Raw genomic sequence first — 22,390 nt, 5'->3', positions numbered from 1 at the left:
ATCCCTCTCTCTGGAGTCATTTGTATACCCAGCAGCCAAGAGATGCTTGGTGTCCCAGCTCCCCCAGTGTCTCAGCCAAGATATTGGTATTTGGACTGATCAGTTTGCTGAAGTGACAGTCTAAGACTTACGCTAAGCCATCACATCTTTCCAGCCACTCACATAACTAACTCACCTCCTTTTCATCCTTACTGCCTAGAATTATCTGTAAAACTAGTGTGATCTACCTAACTTTCCCAGATAGGTTTCTTTTTAACTGATTCAATGTTGGGAGTATTGTCAGTATTTTATTCACCTGCTTTCTTCTCTGCTGCTGCAGATAATATCATCTCAACAAAACTGTGACTGGTCACATCCAGAGTGTTCAATAGTCAAAGCTCAGTTTAACTAAGTCAGATATCTACAAATGGAATACCGTTTGAAAACAACCCAACTTCTTAGTAAACCCAACCCAACTTAGTAGATGCTGCTCCTACAGTTTCTCAGCAAAGGAAACTTATTACCTCTAAATGGAATTTGCAATGAAATGTTGTGGGAGCCAGAAAAATCAGTATCTGCTAGAGCTGGGTATGGCCTCTAGTGTCACAGCAGAGATTATTCTTGCATTACATCAACCCACATGAAGCAGCTATGTTTAAGGACTGAAGACAATTTAACAACCATTTGTAAGCTAGCATCAACATAAGGTCCCAGAAGACAGACATAGTAGAAAAGGAAAAGCAGGGGTGGGGCCATGGTGGTAGAAAAAAGAAGAATCCGAACCAATACTCCTTCAAAAACGATTCACTGATTGTTTATTTCAACACCATAAAAAACAATCTTTCACAAAACAGATTTGCTTGGGTAATACATGATGTCACCATAAATCTTATTTTCATCTTCTATCAGAGCCAGCAGTTTTCTTGGACTTCTCTGAAGGAGGGGAGGAAGAAAAAAAATTTTAAATAACAATAATTAAAAAAAATAGAAGAGCCAAAACCATCTTCCAACTTTGGCAGAAAAGGGTCTTTTTGTTCCTAAGACATGTCTTCACATAACCCACCACCACCCTTCTGTAGGAGTCATGCAATGAGAAAGCATCACAAAGGGTTATCAAAATGCAAAGACAGTATCAGTATCAACTTTCTACTCTTTCCAAACAAGAACTTCCTTCGTTATAATCTTATTTCCTATTCAGTGAGGTAAACTGTTCATATTTAAAACAAGAATTAATGTCATCTATGCCAGGAGACCATTCAATAGAAAGACAGCACTGTGTGACAGAAGTCATGAACTGAAAGGAAGCCACATGTTAATAACAAAGACAAGCATACAACTTCCTCTACTTTTGCCCCTTCTTTTTGGCTTTTATTAGACTGTGTACTGCTTTTTGCTTCTTCTTAGTCAACTAATTATAATTTGTCCACAAAATATAAATTTGCTTTTATTCTGATTACAATTCTCCACAATGACCTCTGATTATTACACAGAAATCGCTTTAAAGGACTATGATGGTTGATGAAGCTTTCATGAGAAACAAGAAGAAAACAGAAAAAAGCTCTTAACATAAGGCTTAAGTTTAATACACTTCAAGACTTTTATTTCTGATGGGGCTTATGAATTATAGTAAACACCACAGCATTTACCTTTGTCCTCTACAGATATATAAAACATACTCTGTCTGCTCATGCAATATCATTCCTGAGCCTCCTAGTTTAAAGTTCATGACCATAACATGCTCTTTTATTATATTAGGCCTATCAGCTTTAACAAGGAGAGAATAGCAACATGCTAATTTTCCCTCTCTAGTTTTCAAGTATGACTCTTCTGACATCGCAAACAGACAGCAGATGCACCATCTACAACAGACATGCAATAAAGAATAATACATATTTGTGAAGAAGTTCCACCCTGAGGTACTGAAAGCAGTAACTGTCCCATTGACTTAAAGAAAAGGCCAAAGTACAGTTATGTGCTGTAGAAACATATGGTTGGTAGGCACTACGTTATCATGTGAGATAAGATACCTGGAAGCAGAGGAAACATTTTTGCAGTCACACAGAATAGAAGAATTTGTAGAAATAAAGCGGAAACCAACACAACTGTCCATCACTGGGTCATCCAAGGTAGCAGTCAGGCAGCACAGGAGTGATTTGAGAAGAACTGAGTACAGAGCAATCAGAAAGGTTAGCAAAGTAGAGCAGCACAGAAGTCCCCTGTATGTGCAAACTAATATACTATTCATTAACACATATCAAACCTAACAACTGAAATACCCACCCTGCACACTCCCAGTATCACAGCAGTCTGGTAGGAGCAACACAGCCTGTTAGAACTGATGGCACAGGACAGAATCTACAAATCAGAAGATCTCAAACTACTAAAGAAATATACAACAGAGCAAAACCAGTTCTGCAAGCTATTCAAAACTTAAGACTGTTCTTAGTTTATGATTGAAATTCCTATGTTGAAATTTCTCGGGCCTTTCAGGTTTCATTTTTCAAATATCCAAGGAAAAATAAAAACAACATTAGGCTCACATTGAGTGGATCCTCCATTAAGAAAAACATCTCTATTAAAGGAAGATATAGATTATGTATAGGCTAGATGTAATAAAATTACATAGGCATTTTTTGTGACTTGTGATCAGTTATGAGTTTTAGGCTTAAACTGGACAAGCTTAAATCAGGATAGTAAACATTGATCCTTTCCATGGTAACTTTGATAGCATCATGAAGCCACCAGGTAGACCCCTTGCAACTACTGGATGCATCCATGCTTGGCTTGGAGAATTTCTACAATGGACAATTTCCACACCAAAACTAAAACAAAATCCCCAGAAAATAAGCATCAGAGGAAACTATTCCTGAAACTTACCATCCAAGACACTTCTAGAAATTCTGAAAGTGACAGATCATCAGTAGGACTGTACATCCTTGCACATTTCACCAGAAGGTCTACATACAACTTTACTGAAATTCCATCTTCAAGATTTGTTTCCTCTCCCAGTAGGAATGTTTCCAACACCCAATTTGAAAGCTTCTGCTATTGTATCTTGTATTACAGAGGTAACATGCTCAGGGTTTTTTTAATAATAATTTTAGTTTAAAACAACCTTGAGATTGTTATTCTCAAGTCATCTAAAGGATGTCTGGAAGCATTAGGCAGGAAAAGAACCTGCTAACCACTACTAAAAATACTACTGAAAAATATACTCCCAGAAATGAGAAACCACAACAAAGCAAAATTAGTATAGGCAGGCTGGGATTTTGATATAAAGGAGGAGATTTATTCTTACAAAATTCCCCAAGTTTGCTTATGCAGCTATCAAGATGTGGACAATAAACTTACTCAAAGTAGCCTATGTATAGTTGGAGACTACTTTATTTCTTCTATTAGTTGCATGCAGATGTGGATGTAACTTTGAAAGCTTGCAATATTTTCACAAAAACAGGGAGACACAAACCAAAAGCTGTGATGATTAGTACTCCTGAGTACTACCAAACAAATTACTTCAACAGTTACTATTTCAATAGTTAGAAGGCAAGTTCAGAGTTGCAAACATCAGCATATAAATTTAATACATGCTATACATATTAAATATGTATAAGGAAGATGGATATGGAAGGAGTACAAGACCAGAAGACAGAAAACTGTTTTGCAGCACTCCAACAAAGTATTGCAGTACTTGGAAAAGGAAATTTTGTTTTTAAATAATCCCCTTCAATAGTCCTAAAATAATAGCACATAAAATGTTTACAAAGTAAGCAAAGCAGAACTCAGTAATTTGGATTTAAACATTAATCTCTGCTAATATAACAAAAGAAATGGTGTATAATCAGATTCCACCTGAAATATCAACCAGGCATTCTACATAAAAATAGTGACTATAGGTAATTTATTATTAAAATAGCTTTAGGAGCACTCAAGTGACCAAGGATTTTCAATGAAAAATTAAAGCCAAACAATAGGCATAAAGCTTAAAATGCTATTTACACACTGATTGTACGGGGGAAAAAAAAGGGTGAATTACAGATCTCAGAGCAGTGTTTCATTAAACTAATTGTAGTCTCAGACTACTTTCTTCTTCTCTGATGAAATATAATCTGAAGAAGAAAAAGAAACTCAAACTAGCACAACTGAAGTTTTTATAGGTCACATGGGATGTCTGCTGCCATGCACCAGATGCGAGTAGGAAAAAGAAAGTGGTCAACATATGATATTAAAAACCAGTGCAGTTTCAAATATTTTAAACATGATGTCAAGTGCATTCAACAGGTCTACAAATGCACTACATTAGCCTAAATTTAGTAGGTGATAATTGAAATCAGAGATCCAGTCATTACCGCTGACATGTTTCTAAATACTACCCAATAAATTTTTGTCTGTTTCAGATTCTGCATGACAGCTGGCAGTCGGGAGGGGAATCACCCAGAGGGTATGAGAGCACACATGTACATTTCTGTAGTCAAATTCCTGCATCTTCCCTTTCTAGAGTTAATTGAACAGTGATAATACTGTCATACAAACACATGCTCCCAAAGCAGAATTCCACAAGCTGAATGTTTTCTCCAGTCTCTTCACGGCATCTTGCTGCAAGCACTGGGTATGAAACAGGACAGTAAATTAATTAACTCCAACTGTATGTCCTGTGTATGAATTCTCATGAAGAAATTCATTCAGTTCTCTTAGAGAGACCAGATCTGGTACTACTACTTATCCTTACTGACCATCTCTTAATTTTTAGTTAGAAAAGGAAGGATGTCCATCAACAGTAGAAGACACAGTCTTAGCCCACCTCTTTTTTGCTGTTATCTTTGTTATTTTTATAATTATATACCGTTCAACCAAAAGGAAACAAAAATTTCTTCTAAGTCTATAATGTATCCTTTCTTTTTAGCCTCTGCTGCATCATCACCTTATGATACTTTCACTATCAGATAATACAAAATGCAGCCAAGTAACACATGAGAATAACCTATCTCTAGGATCATTTCAGATCTGGTAAGTGGACAGGTGTCAGCCATTACTTCTTCCCCCACGCAGAGGTGGTTTATGCAAGTTGGTGTGAAGAGCTGATAATTATGTTTGGCATGTATAGTTAATCAACAAGGCCTCCTCACAACTCAGTTTTGCCATCTGTAAAATGGAGGCAGTGTTGTCTTTCTACTTCTCAAAGGAAGCTGAACTTCAAAGCACGTGATGAAAAACTGCCTGAGAAGACACACCTGGCACTTCAGATACCAACAGCATGGCTTTTGACTGGAAATTTAAACACCTACTTAGAACCAGTAGTGAAGGCTGGAAATGAAAAAACAAAGCTTTCACTAAAAACTTACAGGTATCCAAGGCTCACAAACCTTTGTATACAAGCAGCAAACACTTCTTAGTTTTCATGGATTATAATATTTTAAAATACTACCTAGCAAAATAAATTCCAAAGAAGTTTGAAAAGACTAGCTTTTTAAATTAAAAAATAAAGTAGGGCTTCAAGAGAAAAAACACCTTCTCTCTTAGTATTCATTCTATAGGAAATCTACTTACAGAGCAGCAATATTTCTTAAAAGAAGCTGCACACTACTCATTCTTAGCTTTTTAGACCCTAAGACGCAGAAGACTCATAAAATTACTAGCACCTATTAGAAGTATTTAACTCTGTTACTGGTCTCAATAATTAAAACTAATTTTACAACTGACATTAACCATGGACTGAAGTAAGAGAGCCAGGAGATACTTTGAGATAAACAGAGTAGTCACAGATAAAAAAAATTTGAGAACCCCACATTAGATGGTGGGAAGGGGAAAAAGAGCATCAGTTTGATATTTTTTTCTGCTACTCAATTAGTTGCTAGAAGAAAGTTTAAAAAAAAAAAAAAAGAAAACTAACAAAGAAATCCTACAAAGTTATGAATGACAATTCTACCTATATTAAGTAGTATCAGAATTCAGAACATCTAAGATTTGCTATATTGACAGCTCTATTTCAAATGCAAAACCCAAGTAACTTTAAGACTTTTAATAAATTGTTGTTCAGAGACATCCCTCTTGAAACATCAACTCAGTCAGCCTCACTACAGATCTAGAGTTAGTCCCTCACCAGATTGTGAAATGCCTGAAGTTCAGACAAGGTCATTTAGAAACAAAGTGACAGATCATTTGGGAAGGAGGGGGTTACACAGTGAGTGTCCTGTACAGCACAGGGTTGGTTGTAAGGGCTGCTGAAGATAAAAGTGCCAATCTACCTTTCTTAGGACTTTTGTTATAAAGTAAAAAGCAAAACGGCAGCCTCTTATGACATTTTAATTCTATTCCCCCTTTCTACCACCTCCATTAAAACATTTTCCTCCTCTCTTTTGTGCTATCCAATATTAAAAATCATTTATTGCAATAAAGGGATTTAGTGATTTGGGAGTAACTTTTGTATACTGTACACCCCCTAGACACCCTGAAACTATGTTAATAATTTTCTTCCTATTAATTGTCTCATCAACTCACAGCTGGCTATGCTTTTTATTTCATTATGTTATTCATCAATCTAAAATAGAACTATAACAGAAAAAGAAATTGGAACAGAGCAATTTCAATATTTCAAAACAGATGCAAATCAACACTAGGGAGGCTACATAGCATATTTTTATTGAGACAATTCTATACATGTTTGAAAAATGAACTTGTAATAAACTCATATCCTGTGAAGGTATGTTTTCCCTTCCATCTTATGAGCTAATTATGCCAACACAACATAACGTTTTCCTAAATGCCTTATAAACTGACCCAGTTACTCAGAAAGTATTATTTTTAAATTGATGTGATAGATGCAAACTGGAACGTTTGGATTTCAATTCTGGCACCAATTCCCAGATCCCCTTCCCAAGTAATTTAAGGACTTCCTCCCGATAGTTTTTCATATTCTTTTAACTGACATTTTATCTTTATACAGTATCTCAGCAGAATGAACATGCACTAAAACAATGACAGCCCTTCTTTGGCTGTCATCTCTCATTCTGGCAAAGACAGATGTCTTACACTGGCTTATGCCAATAATAGAGCCGACAAAAAACAACAGAGACTACCTGCCTCTGATGTAAAGGCACCAATTCACATTTGTGACACTCATTTGTCAATTAACAGATTTCTTCCATTGTTGACACATGGGACTTAAAAGATGTGGGCTAGAATGTGATGAATTAAAAAAGACAGATGAGTAAGCTATGAGCTGCAAAGTAATACTATAATGTGCTTTAGATAGGAATATCAACTGACACCCCTGACAGGCCATACAAGGTTTTATTTCATTTTGCTCTGTATCTAGGCTTCATACTTTGTCTTCTTTGTTCTCTTTTCATCAAGCTCCTAACATCTCATTCTGACAGCCAGAGACATTTAAGGCACTTTCGTTTCAAATGCAAGTTAGCATACTTGATTTGTCATTAAAATGCAAAACGATTGCCATTGCAGGTAAATGTAGGTATGCTTAAAAGGTTGTATCTGCAAAGTAAAAGCTGAAAACCCGTTTCTGGCTGCTTTGCTTAACTCTTTCCCGAGCCTCAAGGTTTTTACAAGGCAAGTGTTACCATGCTGTAATAGAAGTGTAGCAGCACCTGCAGTTTGATACAGGGTATACTTTAGTATATTTAAATAACATCAAATCTTAAAGTTACAATGTCAAGCACAGAGAGGTACTGTCAAGTTTACACATGGAGCCTTAGCATGACTTACACGTCAATCTGAAAAGAGTCTATCATGTAAAGCTTTCTGGGGTCAAAGCTCTCTATTACCTAGACACCAAGGAGGAAAAGAGGGGGAGATTTGTTTACTCTTTTTAATACACTAGTTGTGGTTGAGTTAGCTGGAATCACCAGAGAGGGAATTTCAACAGCAATTTGCTTTTTCTTTCAATGCTCACTTAAAAGAGACATGAGGGCCTTAAAATAAATAAAGAAATACATACATACATACATACAGTGCTCTGTAGCAAAAGACGAGGACAGATTTAAAAATTTTGCAGAGCAAGAGACCTGCACAGGATGGGCATAAGTAACACTTAGCTTTCTACATAACATGCATAGATGTGAATGCACTCTATAATATGAAGAAGGTTATTTCTAGTCAATGGGATAGATCTGAACATCAAGAATCTCATTTATGTTCACCATACAAAATCTAGTGAAAAGAAATACCTATTATTGTCTACAAGTGGTTTGAAAAGCAGAATTATATAATTTAATTGAGCAAATGTTCTTGACACAGAGGTTAAGTTCATATATTTGATTTTAGGAACTTACAGAGAAACCTTTATCCTAAGTTTGTACCTATCTTTTTTGTAGACTTTCTTGGTTTTTTTCACTAGGGGAAAGAGAATTGTGAATATGGTTTCACTCCATTCACTTGGGCACAGAAGTCTTTTTCCCTAGTTTTGTTTTTCCCCTAAGAACAAGAGTTGTATGGAAATATGCAGTCAGGGAAACATTCAGAAAATTTGATTTAGATTATGACATCATAGCGCATTAAATATAAGGTAGAGAGAACCTGAAACATTTGATGCTTCTGTGTATAGAATGAAGCTTACTGACCATTTTTGATGCTATTCTGCCTACTGCTAAGGTGCATCTGCTACAATATAGGTATTATTTATTCATCCCATGTTATATGATAATAATAGGCTATGCTGTAAATACAAATATCAACTTTACAACGAATAGCTGTCTTGACCAGTTTCTAGTGCTACTTTCTACCCACACTAGTCTTAAACGCTTCCAGGGCACGTATGTACCCACAGAGAAAGAAAATACGAAAACAAAAAAAAGTGGAAGATTACCTTAAAGCTGACTTCACCATTTCACTAGGTTTTAAAATACTAGGGCTACAGCAACCAAGACTTTCATATGGTATACTAAAACACACAAAGAAACACATTCACACTTTTAGCACAATACAGACATTTGTTCTCTCTTCCTCCATTGACCAATTACTATGAAGTGAGACAAAATGTACAGTAATGCATTAGTCTCCTTAATTTTAGAAACTTTTCTTCTGCTCAATCATTTAAATTCAGGTGAACCTCTTGTTTCAAACTACCTCTGGTTGCAATGACCAGTGTCTCTAATTCAGTGGCAAAGTAGTGCCCATACTGAACAGGTTGAGATAGATTCTCATAAGAGGTATGTCCAAATTTCAAAAGCCCTTTTATTAGTGGTAGTAAGAGACCATGTGGTATGACTTATTTAAAGGAAGCTGAAGAATTAACAGTGAAAGAAACTGAACTGCCCTCTGACATTCCCCACTTAGACTGGCAGACAGTTTACTAATTGTGCACCTTGTAGAACTAGAACCAATACTGCACATGAACAGAGCTAACAGCTGGCTCCCGTTACATGCAACACAAGCAACAAAAGAGAGACCACTGGCAAGAAAGCAAGAACCTCATGTTGCACCTGCACCCAAATCTCTCAGCAGCACCTCCAGCAGCCTTCTACTCATTTAAGGAGCTGGAGGCAGTGGGGAAGAAAAGGTTGCACAGAGTGAAGGAAGAAAGTAAACTGGACATACACAGCCTCTCGCTTAGTTGGCTTAGTTTCCATTGCCTAGAAAACATAGTGCTTGACAATTTTTCCCAAAGCAATTCCAGTATAATCACCTTCACATATGACTGTTTCTGTGCTATTCCAAAGTACTTCACTGTCCAACATACAGAGTGTATTAAATGCAAGATAATAGGTAGAAGAAAAAAGTGTTCAGATCCTTGAGCAGCTGTGATTTGAGCATTCACACATTGGACTGTCAAATTATCTTAACATAACTATGTTGGAAGCAGAGTTTTACGAATATTCAATATACTGTTAATCCTTGGCCTGTCTAGAACATCTTTTCTTCAGCCTTTAAGTGCTCTAAAATAATCACTACGCTTTATCACTTAAGTAACTAGGTCAACTATGTTCGAGTTTTTCTTATCTCTTCAACTAAAATGTCTTGAGAGTCCTGGGAGTCTAAAATACAGCATCCTCATCCAGTGCTTTTGTGGCCACATGGCCTTGCAGAGTCGTGGCACTTCAGTAAGTTTAGGATCTTACACAAGGTCCAAGAAAGGTCCCACCTTTCAAATGGTTCAAGGAGAATTCTGCTGCATTTCCTCGTACTTTAAGAGATTTTACACTCAAGAGATTGAATGTTTTCTGCAAGCAACCTCTAAGTAGTATGTTCTTTCCTTCAAGGTTACATATCAAAAGGTTGTCAGTGACAAAGTCCTACCACAAGTGCTGAATCAAAGTAGAAAAATACTTGAGCATCACCCCCAAGTTTACATACATTAAAAATGTAATTTATATACCATACTTATATATAAAGGAATTATACATACCTCATAAAGATCCTTATTGATAAGATGTTATTTTGTGTGTGTGTGTGTGTCTCTGTATGTGCATTAAATGCCAGTAAGCTGGCAGCAGTAGCAGCCACCACACAATATGCTTTCTATGAAAAAAATAAACTGGCTTTGTGCACACATCCAAGTATTACTATCTGCTACAGCTCATACAGCAACTGCACAGCAAAAACAGCAGAGACTTAAGCACTTGAAGAGCAGTGTTGGGCCAATTTGCAAGAGCCTATCAATCTCCCTGGCTTTTGGACAAATTAAACTATCCCCTAACATTAGACATTTTGCATCTCTTAACTTACGTTCTTTTCAAATGTATTTCTGCCACTGTAGTCTCTCATCATAGCAAGGTTTCCTACAAACATGGGCAATGAGAATGGCCGGATTATAGAAAGAACATTCACCACTTCCATTTATAGACTCAGCAGGAAAATTAAGTTAAAAAGGCAAAATAAAGTATTAATAAAGGAAATAATCTTCCAGCTCTACCAGTGAGCAACTCACTCAGGCAAGCATCATCAAAAGGAAAGACCAGGAGAAGCAAAACAAAAAATATAAACAAAAATTATAAAATGCCACATAATTGCAAGCATCAGTTCATGGGTAAAGCCTGCAACTGAGCTATAACACTGCATTAACCATGACCCTAAAGACAGTGTAATTATTGTATAGCATGTCTGGTTTGACATGCTGACTCCAGAGCCTGAGAAAAATACATGGCCCTTTTGCACTTCTATGCTCTTCACTCTTCATGCTTGCACGAGCTAAGGGTTTGGGGACTGTCCTTTTAAACTGAAAAACCATCTCCAGGATAATTTATGTAAAGATGATTTATGTAAAATGCAAGATCTCAAAAATGGCACAAAACATGCAAGACCACATAAAACAAACAAGTGATGCATAAATAGAAGCTCCATAAGGATTTTCCTGCCAAATGCCAAGTAGCTTTTTGCACCATGATCACCAGCAGGTTTGCTGAACACTACAGGACAGAGGCCCACCTTAGTGATTAGAATCAGCAGAACTAGTCCAGTTCTTTACATCTGCAACTAGATGCCGAGAATCTTTTATATATTTCATTCAGGTGAGAAGAAGATACCTTTCAACAAAACAAAGAGGAAAAGACAGAGACAACAATTCCAGGGTTAATGCAGGTTCTTCCCTTCAGCCAAGCTCCTTGTCCTCAGATAAAAGTTATTTCTGCAGTCCTTCGCTCTTGTCTCACAACAGCAGTGATGAGGAAATACTGTTTTAGAGTAAGAGAGATTAAGGAAGTCAGAAACTAATAATGATCCATCTGATTACTATACTTAACACATGCTCTTTATCATGCCCTTTTCTTTGACCCCCAATGTTCTTGTAAAAAAGTACTTCTCAGTCTTAAAATCCAGATAATCATGGGCTATGCAGGAGCAGTCACCAAGGTATTATTTTCAATCTACTGACATTCTTTGAAAGCCAAAACAAGTACGCCAAACTATTTCTCTTCCAATTGCCAATACTTTCCACAGACTGTGATAATCTTCCATTTATTAACTGATGTTCTCTCTAACATAGATTCCTATTGTTCAAAACAGAATTCAACACAAAAACTGATTTTAGTTTAAGACTGGTTAGTTTTCACAAGAGGAGTTGGATTGACTGTGCCTGTGAATTAAGCGCTCTGGGTACCCAAATAACAACTGCAGATTGTGTGGATTTAGCCTCCAACGTCACTTTAAAATCCAACTTCAATGTCATACAGGAAACCAGATCAAGAAAAAGCATTCACTCCCTGCAGATTCAAACACAAAGAAAATGATGTGATACAAACACCAGTTCACTGGGACATGCTCTGCCTCAGTCAAAAGGTTTTACCAACAGCTTTGAGACAATGGATGTTTAATGAGATCCTATCTCTGTTCAAGTCCGAGTTGGTCACACATCTTTGTTCAGAAGTACAGATTTCATTTTTACTCATAATTGCAACAGACCCTTAGACATGGATGTCACCGAAAAAAAACCTTTCATCAACCATCATAGCAATATTCACCAGCTATAATTAAGGATGCAACAGTCAAAGCTTTATTTTAACTTAATATGAAATTGTGCTATTTGTTTAATATTTTTACCAGATTTCAAGCTCTAGTAATCCTCACAAGAATTCTCCGCTACACAATATGAACATCATTGCCCACCCCGCCCTGCCCCCCCCAAAGGCTCAGGTAAAAAGTTTTTGCCCAATTCTACCATGTGATACATCCTCAAGACAACTCCTTCCACAGTCTTAAGCCTTCCTGAGAAAAGCAGAACAGAAAACAATCCTGTGTTCTGACCTGTCAGGTACTGTAAATCAATGGATAACGGCCAGCACTGGGGGTCAGAGGTATATATACCACAGTGTTTTCACAGTCTGTTAGTGACTATGTGGCCATAAAAAGTCAAGCAAGGATCAATGGACAAAAAGAGAGGCTGCTGGGACTAAAGAAGATAACAGCCACCCATATTGAAATACAACAATTTATACTCTTAAGTTCACCCTTACATATTACTGAGTTTGGAAAAATAACTTCTCCATTAAAAAATACAGCCTACACCTATGGCACAGTATGCTGAAATCAGTGAGATATTTAAATGCATACCATATCCCATTAATTTGATATTTTTAACATTAGTCATTGACTGGTCCCCTTTGTATCAACAATAAAACAATGACCACAAATAAGACAGAGCAAGAAAATATACAAGTCACAAAAATACTCACAGATAATACTTTGTAGTGGCAAATATTCTATAATCACATTTAAAGTTGACAAAACAACAGAACACAGGCATGGCTATTGCACGCAAGACAAGGTGTATCTTAATATTTTTAACGTTTTCCAAGTTTTAAGGTGGCTTTTCTTAAGCTCACCTTAGGCTTTCCTTGTACATTAGCCAGATCACACCTGGTTCCTGTTGAAATGCCACTTTTTAAAAGGGGGTGGTGGGGAAAAAAATGGAAGATAAGAGAGCAAGGAATAGATTTAGCTTTGGTGTTGATCAACTACCAAAAGTAGAGTTAATATCTGAAGTTTATAATTGCTTTTGTTACTGGTAATACTCTCCTTCTAGTTTTCCAATAGTTTTACATCTATAAAATTTTATCTTAAATGACTCCCTAGGTATTACCCATGTAGAAAGAACCCATCAACATGCTTGTCTTCAGTCCATCTAGTAGAACAAGAAGTTCTTTTAGGAGAAAGATAATTATGCATAAAGTAGTCCACAGTGATGGATAAACACATAAGACTTCAACAAAAAGACTATTATATCTGTAAATAATTTCAATGATTCCTCGTGTATAAACATTTATTTCAGCAAAATTATTCTAGGAGCTGAATTGCTTCTAAAGACTGATCACCCTTAGCAGCGTTAGTGTACAAGTATTTTTAGATATCCATAACATTTCAACACTATTTAAAAAACAACATCTTGTGCTTACTGTAGGACATCCCTTTAAGGGTAAACTTTGAGTACTCACCTCAAACTACACATCTACTCAATTGAACTTGATACATTACTGCAGTAGTAGAAGAAAAATAACCAAGAATTTATAAATTTCAGCTTGCTTAGCTACGGAAAACATTATCTCTTTGGTGAAGTCTCTCTATACAATTCCATTTACCTTCAAACAGTAAACAATACCCAGTATAAAATTTACAATCATTTGGAAACTATTGCTTTCTTAAAGTAAAAAAGAAAACTATTACTGAACATTTTTCTTAAAAGAGCAATACAAAATCTTCAATACTTAAACATTCTTCTTTTACATAGTAAACTGTCGTCATGCTTGAAAGAAAATAAAAAAACAAGGAGAGTGAAACAGATTAACTGCATAGCTCCAATACACTTATTACAGACAAGATACTATAAATCATCTTGAAACAAAACAGGCAATTATAATGTGCACAAATGTTATGATATTATGCATCTCTACTGGTCCAGTGGTTTAAATTATTGAAACTGATGGTTGAACAAGGGCATATTGTTTCAACACACTTGGATTCCTCGAACAATTCTAATTCTTCCTTTAGCTATCCAGTGTTCTGCAGATCTCTAATGTCAATAAACAGATAGATAAATGTTTCTTAAATAATTCAGGGCACATCTAAGGAGATTAAAATATATGTCCAAAATTTCTCTAGCAATATCTTTTGTAAAGGATCACACAGGTTTTTTCCCTTCAATACTGGAAGAAGCATCTAAAATTAAAGCAAGTACATACATCTTCCTTCCAAGCATTCAGTGAGGACAGAGCAGCTCCTTTCTCCTTGTAACCACTACCCCGTATTTCAATCCTCTCCACCTCAGTGTAAGGGAAACAGGAGTGAGAGCCGTAAGACAGAATCATTTCAAAACACAATCAGCTATTTGTAAACACTCTTTCCTGCAGAAAATCTGCAACTGTTAGTTGCAGGAAAAAGCAGCGCGTAAGGTAAATCAATTAGCTTGCTAATTTCTCACCCTCATTCATTTAGCTCTGCACTGTATTTGTCGTAATTGACTATAATTATGTTAATTACCAACTCCAGCATAATTACTATATTTATTGTCATTGAGCACACTATGTACCCAAAGCAAAGCTGGCATTTGTTGGGCATCAAAAAAATAAATAAATAAAACCACACAACTGTCGGGAGGGCTTTCTCTGAAAACTGGCTGATATACCTTTAGCAAATGAAAGGGCAAAAGAGATTTCATGCAATGCTAGTTTGAAAGCATCGGTTCATTAAGGATATTAATTTTCTGATAACTACACATTTAAGCATGACACACTGGAGCAGTATCTACAGGATTTAGCAATTATTAATGCGTGACAGTTTCAAATGCTAAGTGAATCAATTAAACAGCAGCATTCACAATTTGAGAAGAGATAACTGCTTCATAACTGCCTAAGACTACAATTTTCACATGACAAAAAAGGGCCATTCAGGCTCCTTCAAAACCTGACAGGTCAAGAAAGAAGTTTGAAACAAAAGCACCTTATAACCATCATCTCTCCTCTTTACTTGTCAGATCAACTTTGCTAGTGTCTCCGCTGAAATGGCATCACCATGCCAGCTGCCACAAGGTGATTTTTCATGTCTTGTCAAAGAAATCTTTTATTCTATTTGCTCTGCATTAACATGTTACATTTATTGATCAAGCCCTTTCTGCAGCCACAGCAGGGCACTGTGCTCTTATGCCTAAGGGGGCTTTGATGTCCTGGTGACATTCTAGACCGAATAATGCACATACTAAATGGATTTAATGCAGAAATGTGTTTGTGCATGACAGCTACATTAATAACAGCCCCTCATACTGATAAATATGCAATTGCTACGATTAAGAGTTACCCAATTATGGTGAAAATATTTTTCTACCTTATAAATAAAACCATCAAAAAGTTTTAACAATAGTACATTTTCTTCAACATTTTAAAGTGCTATAAAGATGAGTCTAAAGGCTTTAAAAAATGTGTCATGCTTTGTTTTGAATTCTGGCTTTTATTTCCATCTCTCTTTTGTTGTTCAGCTTCCTGTTCTGCATGTCTTATTGATGCGCAGACTGGGAAGGTGGCAAGGAAAAAAAAAAGCCTTTCTTTCACATACTCAACTTACAAAGAGGAACATGCCCTGTAAAAACTGAAGCCCATTTTCAGGCTGCCACTTGCATATTCCCCCAGGCAAAAAAAAACAGGAGGCAGAAGAGAGAAAGAACATTATCTAGTCCACAGAGAAGACATTACAAAGCCTCAGCCTCACAAAAGTCATGGAGGAACATTCCAGACTAGGATTGAAGTTCAAGGGGATGTTTTCATACACACACCTTCTTCATCAGACAGTAGAAATTATGCACAAGCACATACTGTGCAAATTATTCATGCTCCTAGCAGAAATAATCTGCACCCTAGAGAGAGGGAAGAGATATTTGTATCTCCATGAGCACAATTATTGGATTAATCCTTCCTCATTGGCCAAGATTAAAGATTCACTCTCCCTTTCACCTCATAGCTTAGACCGAGAAGGAATCTCTGGAAGAAAAATGAAAACAACTCACATGCTGAAAGCTACTGAGGACAAAATTACAAGATGGGCTTCTAGGTGAACTGAACTGTAGATGTTATTTATGAAAGCATGGCACCTATTTGTACAAAACCACTGACATCTCTTATTCAAGTGCATTTAGCCTTTAATATGAAAGGAAAAATTGTATACAAAGTCATCTAGGACAAGCAAAAAAAGCTTTGAATAAGTTGTGGGTTGTCTGAGGTTCTTTTCTTCCTACGAGACAGTAAGATGCATCTAAACTAAAATCTTTGTATTTCATCCAAATCTCTACTCCCTACTTCCATTAGATCCTTCCTGCTCACTTACTGCTTTCTTTCCTTCACCAGTGATTACTATTCTTTTTTTAATGAAATCTTTAATTTTCAATGATCAACAATAGTTTGACTATTGTCATTCCACCTTGAAATCCTTCACAAAGTGTCCAGGTAACACTAACACTGACACATCAGTGTCTCTTCTTCCCATACTCTATGCCTTCACAAAATGAGAACCTGGGAATGTTTTCCACATATTATGAAAGGACTCTGTTACTAGGGAAGGCTATCAAATACAGTTGCCATGAGAAGCTCAGGAGCAGACTTCCAAAGTAAAACATCTCTGCTCCTGAAACATGCCTTATTGAAAATACACAGTGTAAACAGTTCATTTCTAAGATAGCTGAAAATCACTATCAAATCAAAAGAGCTGCTACAACTCAGGCCATTATGACCACACCAATAAAGCTGAAGAATCACAGCATAACTGGGGTTGGAAGGGGCATCTAGAGATCATCTAGTCCAATTCCCTGCTCAGAACAGGGGGATTTCAAAAGTTAGATCAGGTTGCTTGGGATTTTGTCCAGTCACATTTTAAATATCACCCAGGATGGAGATTCCACAGCCTCTCTAGGCACCTCTTCCACTCCACCTTCCCTGTGGTGGCTGGAAATTCCCTTGCTGCAGCTGTGACAAGTGCCTCTTGTTCTTTGGCTGTACATCTGATAAGAGTTTGGCTCCGTCTTCTTCACACCCCTCCCCCCTCAGCCCCAAAAGGAAACAAAAGGTATCAGAAAGTATTCAAACAAAATCTGTAATGAAAACTGCACAAGAAGTCACAAGTGGACTGTAGTTGTCTGGGATTGAAGGATTTCCTTCTGCCAAAGACATAAGCACGAGGCAGTCCAGTGGTACCATATCTTGCCAATTACAGCCAGCATCTTTTAAGGACACACACTTTTGTCCCTTTGCCTCACACACAACATATTGCAGTTACTCCTCCCCTTTCACAACATTCCCATATAAGTTCCCTTGTACCTTTCTCCTCTTTCTTTCCTTTCCCTCACAGGGAAAAGGGGAGATGTGTAACCATTGCGACTGGTGACAGTCACTTCGACCGCCAGAAGAAGAGTTGGATCCATGTACTGCTCAGGGTAATCAAGGAGCAACACTAGTTTTTGGAAAAAGGCAAACAGGAAAGACACAAAAGCAACTTTTTATGATTATGTATCAAGTGCTACTATTAGATCTACCACATCTGATGCAAAGATAATTAAACATCTACACAGACCCTAAATTTTAATTAAGAAAGAGGAAGGGGCTCTAGTCTGGGAAGAATTCTGAAGTCAGAAGAAAGCGGTGAAAAATGTACTTTCCTCTGTATGAAATTGCCAGTTCAAAAGATCTAATGACAACCCTCTCCTCCTCTGTTATATGGATACATCACAAGCAAAAAGAAAATAACCAGAAAAATCTGATAACAAAACCACCACACTTAAGAACATTTGGTCTTCTTTTTTCCTTTCAAAAAACACACAAACTCTCATCCAATAATAAATCAAATTGAAATGAAAACTAACATCTTTACTGCAAGTAACTACTGTGCTAGCAAAACACAGTATTCTCTTCATCTTTTCCTATATTCTGATCATCCTTGGTGTTCTTCACTCAACTTACACCTTTACCAAGAGTTAGCAAGTTATACTAGAAAATCAAACTCCTTTCTAAATCAACATTAATTACAACATTGTTTCCCTAGTGAAAACAACATATTAAACTTTTCAAATTAAGCATTTACTGGTAAAAATCATAAAACTCATTGCTATACCATAACATTGTTAGATTTTTAAGCAATAATACCTGTTTAAAGAAGATGACACTGCTTACACTTGCTTCAACAGCTGCTCAAGACATTCTTCTATATTCACATTCATTTAAGGTTATGACATTTATTACATATCTTGTCTGACTTTCTCTATAATATGCAGGTATGGAGTTTATATACAAGTGCAAACCAGTGTGAACAGCTACTGTACCATAAACACTTCACTCTTAGTTTCTATATGCTTAGTAAATCTAAGCACTGCTCAAATGAGAAACCATTACTGCTCTCATCCCACTTAGTATTAGCTTCTCAAAGGGGAAAAAAAAAAAAAAAAGAAACACTTCTCCCCTTTCCCAAATCTGATTTCTGGTCTTAAAATACTTTTACAGATTTACAACTACAACTTCTCCTACATCACAAGCTGATTGTTCTTCCCCAAACCTCAATAAAACCAAATTATATCCCTTCTGAAAAACAGGCTGTTTTGGGCAGAAAAGGAAAGAAGGAAAGAAAACACAGATTTCAGAAATACACCACCAATTGTACTCTCCATGAAAATATGATCAGAGTTTTAAAGCAGTATTTTACATCCAAATTTAATGTTATGATTTTACTTTATGAAATAAACTCAGAGAACTGTTCTTCAAATCATGCATTAACCGAAAGAAACAAACACTTTTTTTTCCCAAAAATGTAAAGAAGGAGCAGTCTTGTCAACATGTTAAATCTAAATACACATACAGACCTTTAATTATCTTTATGACAAAATGAAAAAAATTACCATTTGATCCCCTCCCCCAGCAAAATTCTCTTTTCTGATTACAGTATCCGAAGGTACAGAGTCACAGTATAAGGTAACAACAATCCACAGATTTAGTGTTTCCTTTGCTCTGCTACCTCTTACATGTAAGATTCAGTCTTTCAGAGTTAGCAGAGGCTTAGAAGAACATTTATGAGTGTTAAGTAAGTTAAAATCGATGGCTGTTTCTTCTGGGAAAACAAGGCACCACAGCACACTACTTTTTGTATTACTCCTCACAAGCAGGCTGTGAGCTTACCCCAAATAAAATAAAAGGAAAATGAATTAATGAGTCCAACCCTATCTCCACAAACCTATTTTTGTTATTAAACAGACAATTGCACTCCAATTCTTTCTCCCTACTTACCTGAATATTTTTCAACCTGAAAGATACTCTGCTGAACCTCACCAGGCTCTCTTAGAAGGATTAAATGAAATGGGACACTGTAGTAGCTAACAGGAATACTACAGAATCCTAAATCAATCCATACATTAAAATACTTAGAAGGAACTACAAAAAGAGCTTAGCTTCAGCACTTAACTACACAGATGCACAAAAATAAAATCATAGAACAAAACACATCACCTGGGAAAAGAGCATTATAAAGAATTTATAGTAATAACCAGAGGTCCATAAATAAAATTTTTAAAAAGGGAGAGAAGCACACACTTCATTTGTGTTTTGGTTAAGGAAAATTCACTTTCGATCCCATTCTTCATTTCTTCAGGTAACAACACTTATTTTCCAATTGAAGCAGAGAACAAACCATAAGCTTCTCAATAGGCATCATTTATGTTAACACGTAATAATTTTCTGTACTCACCTGGTTATTTGTGCTCCAAGTGTGGGAGAAAAGAAGACAAACATTACCTATAAAACAGTGTCATCCACTTGATAACAACTAAATTTACCCGACATACATGTTTCTACTTTGAAAAAAGAAATATTCTATTTTAGGAGTTGGTATTCCAGATTGCACTTGAAAACCTATATACTGGCACATACCTTAACAAGTTGAAGCTAAGATCTAGCCTTTTTGCCATATGTCCATATTTTCTTCCTAGGAATTCTGGAATCTCTTCACAGTCCTGACTAATGTAGGACACCTGAGAATTGGAAGCAACAAGGAAACATTTCATGAGTAGATTTAGTAGTTTCCCTTCCAGATTCTGTCTCATTGATAAAATGACAACATGCAAGACAATGAATTGTCATTAAGCTTTAAACTACCTAAGTTTTACAGATATTAAGTCTAAAACACAATCTCATTTTCCTATTGATACCATAAACTAAGTATTTGTTACATCTATAGTCTTTATGTATGTTTTGTCTCCTTCCAGGTAAAAATACTTCTATTAAATATACCACATTTCTTCTATTTCATTGTAAATACTTTGAGCTAATGTTACGTTGTATTACCATTCTAATATGCTCCAGAAGAAATTCGTTTGAAGGATCAGAAGCCATCCAAAATATCTTCCCGTTTTATGCTCCATACACAACAAACAAAGATTGTTTTCTAAATTTTGGTGCAGAAATACCTAAGGAGTGTACAGTCAATCCATTCTCCTAACCATTCCTTGAGAAGATTATTACGCCCAATAACATGCTAGGGACAGAGCAAGAGGGCTGCCCATGACCTGGAAAACTAAGCCTGCAGCCTCTTTTCAGACAGTCATGGAAATCTTAAGGATTTCTGGCTTGACCACCTATGATCAGATCACACTTCTAATTACCCCTCAAGTACATGTAAATGTCTTTTCTCTTTTTCATACCAGCCCATCTAACCCACCTTCTCATAAATTCTATTTATCTATACTGGCTCATCCTTTCAGTGTTCAAAATACTGGTATTTCAGATTTTGTGCTGCAGAAATCTTAGTTTCCCTTAATGGCCAACTTGCTAGTTAAGTACCACGTTAGACCACTATCTATACAATACTGTTATATATACATGCTTAATTATAAAGTCACTTTCAATACTATATATCCCACTAGTCTAAAATATGTTAGATGAAAAATATGCAAAAAAAAGTCCATCAAACTTTGTTTTGATAGTATTTCACCTTCTGTTAAAACAGAAACTCCTCTGCAGAACAGACTGACAGTATGTACTTCTGCAAGTCATGCTGATCTCCTACGCTCTGAAAACGATTGCCTCTGATAATACTATATGGCATCCCATTTAATTCATTTTGTTCAATAACTTCAACAGATAAAGCTGACAACAGTGAAATAATTTTTATGAGGAGAAAACAGGTAGCTTGAAGCTCAGTGTAACAACTTCTTCCCCTTGTTAAATCAGACCTGCTCTTGCAATATAATCTGCTGCCAGACATACACACAACTTGAGCAAATATAAGAACAAAAGGGAAAGGAATTGTTTTGGATGGAACAGAAAATGTTTTGCAGAATTTATTAAATTAAACATGTCGGGGTTTTCCTCCCGTTTACATCCAAGATACTTACAATGCATTTTACAACACACACAAAGGTATGCATAAAAATTGTTTCATTCTTCACTGAAAAGCAGATTTCTTTAAATTAGTGCTTGCAAACCCTTTGAAAGGCATCACATTAACAGCTTAATAATATTTTGGATTAAGCATTTGGTTCAGTGTAAAACATTGAAACAGAAATGACTAAAATATGATGCCTACTAACACTAGGAGGGCAAGACTCTCTTGAGCAACTACAAACATAGCAAGAGCACAGACTCTCACTTTGCTTTTCACCCAGGGTGGAGCAGCTGAGAACGAGCAGGGGACTCTGGCCTGTTACACGCTGCTTCAAAAACTTACCTGGCCATAAAAGTTCTATCCACAAGAACAAAGTTGAAGAAAAAGGTTCATACAAATGTGGTTTAGAGCACACAGGAGGCAAAATACACAAAATGTTACAAAGCTTCAGCCTCTGAACTATTATATGCAAATATATTTACACAACTGGTACAAACAGATTATTCACAGGCATATTTGCAGATGACATTGTTATCATGACCTTTTAATGCTGAGGCCTTGTAAAGGCATTTTACATCCATGGAGTCCATTTCAGCACACTCACAGTACAACACCATTTTTCAGTTTA

At 36.3% G+C, this 22,390-nt stretch overlaps 1 protein-coding gene across 6 annotated transcripts in view; it reads right to left on the bottom strand.

Annotated features, from left to right (window-relative positions):
- The window catches only part of LRMDA (leucine rich melanocyte differentiation associated), a 659,079-nt gene that overhangs the window by 590,432 nt on the left and 46,257 nt on the right, over window positions 1–22,390 (bottom strand). For all 6 annotated transcript variants that reach the window (XM_039554354.1, XM_039554353.1, XM_039554352.1 and 3 more), the window contains exon 2: window positions 20,310–20,410. In XM_039554354.1, coding sequence (XP_039410288.1) covers window positions 20,310–20,347 — 38 coding nt within the window. In that variant the 5' untranslated portion in view covers window positions 20,348–20,410. The remainder of the gene's footprint in view (window positions 1–20,309; window positions 20,411–22,390) is intronic.

This window comes from Corvus cornix, chromosome 6 (genome assembly GCF_000738735.6).
Source record: "Corvus cornix cornix isolate S_Up_H32 chromosome 6, ASM73873v5, whole genome shotgun sequence".
Taxonomy (NCBI): Eukaryota; Metazoa; Chordata; class Aves; order Passeriformes; family Corvidae; genus Corvus; species Corvus cornix.
The sequence above is the reverse complement of the archived record's forward strand: the minus strand, read 5'-3'. Positions and strand labels throughout refer to the sequence as shown.